At 38.1% G+C, this 9,824-nt stretch overlaps 1 protein-coding gene across 1 annotated transcript; it reads right to left on the bottom strand.

Moving 5' to 3' along the window:
• Positions 1-5,007: 5,007 nt before the first annotated feature.
• On the bottom strand, positions 5,008-8,006 carry LOC117457690 (toll/interleukin-1 receptor domain-containing adapter protein-like). The gene is made up of 3 exons (XM_034097894.2): positions 7,764-8,006; positions 6,647-7,258; positions 5,008-6,106 (listed from the first exon to the last, which is right to left on the bottom strand). The coding sequence occupies exons 1-3, from the start codon at positions 7,768-7,770 to the stop codon at positions 5,952-5,954; spliced, it is 774 nt and encodes a 257-aa protein (XP_033953785.1). The 5' UTR covers positions 7,771-8,006; the 3' UTR covers positions 5,008-5,951.
• Positions 8,007-9,824: the final 1,818 nt, after the last annotated feature.

Raw genomic sequence — 9,824 nt, 5'->3', positions numbered from 1 at the left:
AAATGTACAAGCTGCAACCTGACTGTACTGGCGTTGGATGTGAAGAAACACAGATGTCACATTCGATGTGATATCGATATGTTTTGACTATTGTCCCCATCAAGCCTCATCAAACCGATTTAAACTGGACTTAATTACCAGAGGGAACAACATCTGGAAACACGTTGTTGTTGCCTGTGTTTAGTTAAACCTTTACATTAAACAGATAGCAGAGTGACTACTTAATTATTGTATAAGTCCTTTATGTTTTGAACACAGTAGCCTATTCATCATCTTCATTAATTCGTTTTATTTACAATCTGAATCTGCAAATTAGGTGCCTGGCTAACTATAGTTGTCAAATAATTAGAATGAAAAATCGAAATGGAATTAACTACAGCACATGTTATACTTTAGAAAATTAATTTCCACTACTGGTCACAAGATTAAATTCAATATACCATCCTGTGGTTGAAAACAATTGAATTAAGCTTTTATTGACATTGTTGTCGGCACCTCTGTTACATTTTAACTTGGAATTGATTTTTGATCATTCCCTTGTAGATCGCTGCTGCTCATGTTGAGTAAAGTGAACTTTAAACACAAATGTTGATTCTTTGTTTAACCAAATGTTCCCTAGCCAGTTGAGCACGTTGTTCCTTGTTTGCATGCTTTATCCTCAACTGATGCAGTGTTTTGTCTCTAATCAACACATGTGTGCCTGAAGGGAGAAGTTAGTAGCACTATGACTTCTCAGCATCTTCAAGCCCCTTTTGCATTCCTAAGAACCTTTACATTCAGAATCAATGCTAGTGAGGTAGTTGATGGTGTGGTCAGAGTGGGCCTTTAGCATTTGTCCGGCACTTTTAAATGTAATACTGGTTGATACAATAAGAAATATGCATGTGTTTGTGCTGGCACCCACAGGTAAGCAGTCATGTGTTGTAAGAACCAAAGTGTCTCTCTAATGATTGATCCAGGCAGATCCAGACACATCCAAATACCATGGCTGCAGAAATGCACACTGCCTGTGGGTCTGGAACCAAAATGCCGAGGTTAATGCACTTTTTTCTATGTCAGTGATCTTCTGATAGTTTGCTTAAACTCTTCTCGACACTTCTCCCAGATTCACCGACATCTGGAGAGGATTGTTTTTGTTGGCTGTCATTTTGTAAATCTCTGTAAATGCAGGAGATAACAAACTGAAACTCAGGGAGAAATTCATTGAGCTTTTATCAGGCTTATATAGAAATGTGTTAACAATAACCATGGATCTTTTTATTAGTCCATGTATCATATAATACGAAATAATTTAATGAAGAAGGCTGTTTCTTTTTCAGGTCATTATAAAGCAAAGAAAATGCATTCCTTATTTAACACTGATTATGTTTTCTATTTAAGTAGCTTGTAAATGAACGCTCTCTCCTCTAATGTATCAGCTGGCAGACAAATTGTTTTGCACAAAAGTAAACCTAAAGTTTGTTTAGCAAATGTTTGCCGGGACAATGTCGGCATTGTGTAAATAGTCTGAGTGAGCCTGCATGCATCAGTCCTTCACAAGCCCGCATCATTTCATTATTCAGTTCATTCAGTTATCATTATTCAGTTATTCATTATTCAGAAATCTTCTTTTATAATGTGATTACAACTTTTGTGCTGTTGTATTTGACTTGCAGCCTTCTGGTGTCTCATTGCATGCATGGCCTACATTCTCTAACCAGATGACATGTTTGGATCGCCTGCTTTCCTTTAATTAACCCAGCTGGTGCTTTCCCATAGCACGGCAAGCTGAATTTTCTCACCACAGATAAAAAGAAATATCCAGGTCAGAACTACCGCGCCCATCAGAGACCACCGTGACTGAGAGCTGAGAGCTTTTCCATACTGTTGGTGGTCCAAAGCACATCATCTTGCCATCCTGAGGTTTTTGAAATGGTTCCTCCCTTTTCTTTTTTGATTCATGCTAAAAGTGCCGGGATGCTGACACATAGCACGACTGTTGACAGGCTTTCGGAAGTCGATATGGTTTTAGACTTAGACCTCAGATCGAAAGTCCATGTGGGTATTGTGGGGTAAACCTCTGAAGCAATAGGAGTCAGGACTCAGAGAGACACGAGGAGAGCTGGAGCTTTGATGGCAAACACTGACGATTTATTTGGAGCTTCAGCCGGAGAATTCACAAGACAAGTCACAGGCCGAGTCGTGGCTGTGGTCCTGGATCATCGGTCCTGGATGGATATCCTCGTGGATTCATCTTCCTATTATACACACATGCATTTCCAAACATGTGGACTACCTATGTTGCAAATGTATTATCTTTTCAATTTACACACGGCATCTATTGCACGTCTGTCCGTCCTGGGAGAGGGATCCCTCCTCTGTTGCTCGCCCTGAGGTTTCTCCCATTTTTCCCTTTAAACTGGGTTTTCTTTGGAAGTTTTTCCTTGTACGATGTGAGGGTCTAAGGACAGAGGGTGTCGTATTGTCATACTGATGTTCTGTACACACTGTGAAGACCACTGAGACAAATGTAACATTTGTGATATTGGGCTATATAAATAAACATTTATTGATTGATTGACAGGCCACGGTTTGACCACACGGTTGAGATACCACGATCAATTCTGAAGCACCCTCCTGTAGCTCAAGGTTTAGTTGTTCAGAGTGTAATAATCAACATTCTTCAATAGATAGACTAAATAGCTGAGGACACTGAATCACAGTTGTTTTCGCTTATGGCTCGGGGTCATCTACACCTCGAGAAGGATGTGTTCCAGGTGTCCCGCAACAATAACTATCTCTCACCGAGAGTTACCCGGTCACAAACTAACAACAACAATATGCTAGGGCAGCCCCTGCTTGTGGGAGATAACGGCTGCTCGAGGTTGGTCAGCTGCATCAGAGGGCGAAGGAGGACATGCAGGGCAAATTATTCCCCAACAGGTATAATATGTCATAATAGGGAAACTTTGTCCTAGTTTGGCTTTGATCAGTCACAGGTTAAATGTCATTCAAAGTGGGTTTAAGGTGAATTTGTAAAGAAAATACTTGCAACATATTTGAAAGCAACACAAGCTAATACACCTGCCAGTCGCCCAGAAGACATACACAAATTGATTAAAAAAGCAAGTATATTGTCAATAAACTACATTACTTTTATGGATTTTGAAAATCAAGCTTTTCTTCAATGTAACTTAATGGGAAAAATCCCCAACAAATGCAACTCCTAAGCTAGATACCTAATTCTAACTTTAAACTTTTACAACATTTATGTATTGACATGGTATTCAGCTTTTTGATATTACAGTTTTTGAACTATTACAGTTTATATTTCAGGAAATATTCCAAGCATTTCAGATTTTTATTATGGGCGTAGGACTGGATGTTCAAAGCTACATATGACCTCACTGCCAGAGTAGAGAAGCGGTTTCAAACCTTCTGAAAAATATTAGTTTAAACCTGCTGATCCCAAAGTGCTCACATTATGTCATACATCATTTTAGGAAATAGAGGTAGGAAGAATTGTGCCGGCTACCCGGCTATTGTTTTCAAGATCACTTTCAGTTTTTAACATGAGGTAGTTTTGAAAGGTGCCACAAATACTGTTTCACATAGTGATTAGCTAATTAGTGCAATTTGACTCACATAAAACCCAATGGATGTTTTTAGCCTTTTCTATTCTTATATACTTTGATCTAACATTCTATATTTAGCACTTTTCATCTTTTTAACACTTTTCTAATTATTAAAACTGCTTCAGCTGCTTTTTCTTGCATTTTCAACTTTTGTCTTCTGATTGTTACTCCATTCAAACTTTTCCTTTTTCATCTTTTTCAATCATTAGGAGTTGTATAAAATGTTTAAACATTATGGTAACTATTCAACTTTTCATTGATAGATATGCTAATTAATCCTATTCCCACTTATCCGACTATTCCGACAACTTTATCCCTTTCTTACACATTTAAGCCAGCCATGCAGTGTACTTTCATCTTCTCAGAATCCTGCATGTGGGCCTCAACAATATATATTGTGTCTCTTTGGTTGTGTATTATTCGTCCTAGCTATTTTATTTTTATCCGCAAGGCTTCTGTCCTAACAATATTTCCTTTTCTCTCTGTAGGGTTTGATAGGAAAAGTACCTAATAGTGTCAACCCAAATGTTGCTATCCAAGTCCTGATGCTCCCCTCATGTTCACTCCCATAGCTTACGGATGCATTTCTGTAGATAGCTCAAGGCTTTAGCTCACTGTTGGTGGTGCGTGAGCGTGTGTGAGTCAAAAAAGAAAAGATCAAGGATCAAAAAGCTCGAGTAGACGCACAGAATAGCTGATATTCTACATCAAGTGGTTCAAATGCCAACCACCTGAAATGAAGCCATGCCAATATGCTTGATTTATGATTGAAAAGGCAGGTGCTGCCAAGGACAGTCAATCACCAAGAGTTTTAGTTTTGGATGAAGTGTTTTCCTTCCAACACTTCGACATATTCAGACTTTGTTTTAACTAGATGAGCACAGTCAGAAATACTGTTACTCAGAATATTAACACCAGCACACCAGAGCCATACATGATGTGAACTCTTACTGTGTTCATAGACAGTAGTGGTTTATTCTCTCTGGTATTTCTTAAAGTCCCAGTTCAATGAAAAGGTCAAGCCACTGGCATTTTGTCGTGGCTGGGTCTTTCCCTCTCACTCTCACACTTACAACCAAACACATGCAACATAATATTTATCATTGTGGATTAAAGAAAAGGCTTGAAACTTATACCAGAAAGATCACACCTTCATGACTGGCATACTCTGACCTGCACTTGGTTGGGTGGAAGAAAGAAAATACACCATCTAGTGGTAGCCACTATATGTACATTCTTTTTGAACACTGTAACTTTAGTCTGTCATATTCGGCTCTTAAAAGGAACATCTCGTGCATTTATGGTGCTTTAGTGCCCTATTTTGTTTATTTGAAAATAGATTTGATTATGTGTAACAAGCTGAGACTGTGAACGCAAATGCCGACGGTATGTATCTTATCAACCACATTTATTGCACACATGTTAAGCCAGGGAGAACTTCTCTAGATTTGATACAGGAAATACGCCCCAGTGCTGCTTGGAACCAACCGTTTCCTGTTCATTGTATGCACATCCGTATCACACACACACACGCCCATTATGCACAAAAAATACGAGCAAAATAATGAGGCAGACTTTCTTTTAAGTCCCAAAATGATGTGCTATTAGGGTCACTGAGGTTGACAGTAGTGTTGTGTAGTAGCTGGTGTCTATGCAACATGGCATCTATTGCACGTCTGTCCGTCCTGGGAGAGGGATCCCTCCTCTGTTGCTCTCCCTGAGGTTTCTCCCATGTTCCCTTTAAACTGTGGGTTTTCTCCGGAAGTTTTTCCTTGTACGATGTGAGGGTCTAAGGACAGAGGGTGTCGTATTGTCATACTGATATTCTGTACAAACTGTGAAGTCCACTGAGACAAATGTAACATTTGTGATATTGGGCTATATCAGTGTTTCTCAAACTTTTTCATACCAAGGACCACTTAACCAATAAAAAAACACTCACGGACCACCTAACTCCACAAATATCCAAATACACATCGTTTTTTACAAATCGCCTGAAAATGGTACAAACAAGTGGCAACATGTGTGATGAAGGTGTTTATCTGGGCTATATCATGCAATCAAAAGTTAAGCTTAACCTCGCTCCATTGCGGAGATATTCCCGCGAGAGTGCGAAAAACTTAAATAAATGTATTTATTTCAAATGTGAAATTTTACCAATATACTCACGGCCACTAGGGGGCGCTCACGGACCACCAGTGGTCCGCGGACCACACTTTGAGAAGCACTGGGCTATATACATAAACATTGATTGATTTATTGATGTTGTCCTTTGAGATCAATGCACCTTAGTTAGGTGACCATTATTTATAACTTAATAAATCGTCTTTTTAGCAATCATCTTTCTTCTATATCATTCTCAGTTGGCATCCCAGCAGGGTCGTATACTTGAGTATCAGCTTCTCTTTCTTTGGGGCTGCTTATTGCACCAATGCTAGAGCTGTCCGTGCTGTAATCCAGTGTCTTTTGATTTTTATCCAGGTTCTCCAGGTCTGTATAAGACAAAAAGGATGAGATTATTAGAGGACTTCTGTACTTCTGACTTTTGAACACTTTTGTAAACATAAAAACGGTTATGCAGTACCACATCTAATGTTCAATACTTATGTGAAATGTAGGCTTTATTTGTGTATGTATTTGTATAATCTGCTTCCATTACCGGCCTTTTCAATACTTTTATATTTTAACTTGCTTTTAAAATCTTTTTTTCTTATAACATGTGCCTTTCTTTTTTATTTAATAAGTACTCTTTTTCCTTTGGCCTTTTATCTGTACATTGGTGATGTGACCACGTAATCTTCCCCGCTTTGGGGTGAATAAAGGCTTTCTGATTCTGACTTGACTTCCCACATATATGAAATAAATAGCTGGGGGAGTTTTCAAGAACCACATATTTCACAAGAGGAAACAGTTGGTTGAAAACAACATTCAACAGATATGAGGTTAAACTTTGAGCAAAGACCAGGCTCAATGTATCCTTGTGTTATTGCTGGCCCAAAGATAAGTTGTTGGTTTTATTGTACATTACTTACAATTGAGCACACTCTTGTTGACGAGGGTATAACCTCGCTCAGGGTTACTGCTCAGGTCAATTTGGTAGTAGAACCTCACTTCCGGAGGACACTGAGAGCGGGACAGATTCTGAAGCAGGGGGATGATCCGATTAGACATAGGCTCCTCAGCTAGAGCCTGATGCATGATATACTTGCACCATCCATCCTGCAAGAAGTCTGGAGTGATAAGAAGAGCCCTTAAGTGGCTGTTCTGCACCGCCTGGCAAAACTCTGTGGCAATTGCACCTCCTGGACAGGCGTCTCTCTGCATAAGAAAGCACCTTAGCCTGCGGGGAGAAGCTTCCAGGAAAGAGACCAGGCGGAAAGCCTCCTCAATGTCACTTTGCAAAGAGCTGTTGCACACAAACACGTCATAGTCTCGACTCCATCGTTGTGAACTCGGAGCAGAATGTGGCTGCTGAGGTTTTGAAGGGGCTGACCCCAGTGATGATGATGGCAGAGAACAGCATGGGGATATAGATGAAGAGGATTCACGGCTGACAGAACACACTGACTTTTTTGGCACTTGTGCCTCTTGTTCACGTTGTGCTGATGAAGTTACTCTTGATTTGAAGATTTTCTGGATCCATCCTTAAACGAGAAATAAAAACATGTTGATTTCTATGAGTTCTTCCTAGTCCACTTAAAAACCATAAAGTCTGATAACAATTACAATTAAAGGTTATGTGGATCATTTAGGACATTTTCTTTCCCACCTATGACACTTCAAATAATCCATGCCCAAAATGCTAAAACATGCACTTGTTGTGTTAAATATACTTGTCCTTAGACATAATGTAAATAAAGTTGTAGAATAGGTGGTTTCAAAATATTGTTTAAAATATCTAATAGCTCCCAAGCACCCCCTAAAATGGCATTTAGATATACAAAATAACATTTAAAATAGGCTTTTCATTTACTTATTTTGCTATTATTTTGTGGAGATGTGTCTCCTGTAATGGTCAAAGCAATGTTGTTAAATAAGATGTCTAAATTGTCCTCCAATCCTGGAATGACCCATAAGAAAGTTACAGATTTAACAGTATTTACACTGATAAAGATAACGTTTGCATGACAAATAAATGACTTCACTTACCATGCATGTTGTTAACTACATCCTCTATGCTCAATACCTCCACAAAATCCTTGCAGTAAAAAATAGTTTAAAGATGTCATTACTTAAAAAGATTTCCACTGACCCATACACGCGTTACTCAGAGAGGATAAACAAACTAATAACGGTACCAACAATGTGAAATGATCAAATGACAGCAACAGAAAAAAACAAAGTGAGAGAAACCCGGCTGTCGAGGGTGTCACTGATATCACCAAAAGAAAAGAGGAAGTTGGTTACTGCTGAAAGAGAACCCTCAGCATGTTCACTCAAATTGCAAATGCAAGTGTGCTAAACATATACTCCATTAAGCACGTAGTTAACTCTTTAAAAGCAAGCAATTCAATATAGCAGATTTTCTAGAAAAAGAACATTTCCTTAGCACTAGTTTGTGATGTGAATGTTAATATACTATTATTCTATTACTATCAACACCAATTAAGAGGAAGGACAGCATCAACCGTTGTAATCCACAACTTAAAATGACGGAATGTCAAATCCCTTTTCCTCCCACAATGTATGTGTTTGGGTGTGTGTGTCTAGTGTGTGCCTGTGGTTTTATTTACATTTACATCTTATGTATTTTATAATCTTGACCTAATACTTTCTGTTTTGTAGAAAAATATACAAAAAAAGACATGCGTATGTACAAGAACATTGACATTTACCAAACAATCACCATGCACACAGCTGAACATTTGCTGAGGTTACATTTGTTTGTGTATACGATTAGATACAATCGAGGCAATGATGTCATGCAATCAAATGAAGGAAGTATGAAGCAAGCTGGCATAATATTAGATTAGATATTACAAAAAACACCCTTTGCAATAGTACCCCCTGGCTCACCATCAGCAACCACTTCTCACTTTCAGTTAAAAGGCTAATGTCCTCTAACCTGCCATGTGGAAGGAACTGGTTCAATCAAAACCGCAGTGGCATTTCAACATGCAAGTAAAAGAGAAGACAAAATAACTGTCCCTGTTCCCAGAGACAAGACAAAACTGGGGAATGTATTCCTGTTTTTAGTGACAGTATCAATGTATACTGTTAGAGTATTACCTACACATTAGGAGTCCTGCCTTGGTTGTTGAATAAAGGTAAGTGATATTCAAAAAGTGTGATTTTGAAATCTGCTACTCAATGCAGAAAAAATTAACGCTGTTTGTACACTATAACGTGTAGCCTATATGGTTTAGCCTATTAAAACTAAATTCAATAATCTAGGCCTACTTTACATGGATTACTGTGGTTTAGTTTAATGTACACATTATGTATTATATTATTGTATTTTCAATACATTTTGATCAGCTAGATAAATTAGGGCAAAATAAACAACAATTCCATCTGAAATATAGGAGAAAGTAGCAGCACATAGCAATACTGTAGGAAATGTGTATGTAAAGTCAAATGATACATTACATGTGTTTTTGTTGTTAATTTAGTGCACTGGTTTGAGTTTGTTTTACTCCTTCTTCTGTTGTTTAAAAACAGCTTTAAGTTGCATTTACCGCCACCTTTTGGAATGGAGTGTGGGTCAGCACAGTATAACCGGTATAACCATAGACTGTGTATATATAAAGGGTATAACCCTACATTTTAAAAACCTAAACACTGTCCTGTATGTTACATCCGCTGAAATCTCTATTATATGTAATTCTGTATGGTTTTTGTTCAGTGCTTTCTTTAGTGATAAACGGTCTTGGTATCTTGGACATAGCAACAACAACATGTGCTCAACTGTTTCGTCATTGCCACAATATTCACATTATCCTGATGTCTGTTTTTTCATTATGAATAATGTGCTATTTAGCCCTGTGTGACCCAATCTTGATTTTTTTTAAAGAGAGGGAAACCATTTTATTCAGCTATAAGATAAATAGTGCAAAAAACAACAACATGCTACGGAATAGTAGAAAGTAGCAGCAAATAACAATACTTACCTGAAGGAAAATATAAGTAATCACATGTGTATTTAAAGTAAAATGATGAATTAAATGTGTTTCTTTTGAAATGTTCTTAGTGCACTGTTATGATGTTCTT

This window comes from Pseudochaenichthys georgianus, chromosome 13 (genome assembly GCF_902827115.2).
Source record: "Pseudochaenichthys georgianus chromosome 13, fPseGeo1.2, whole genome shotgun sequence".
NCBI lineage: Eukaryota > Metazoa > Chordata > Actinopteri > Perciformes > Channichthyidae > Pseudochaenichthys > Pseudochaenichthys georgianus.
This window is presented reverse-complemented; position numbering and strand designations above follow the sequence as displayed.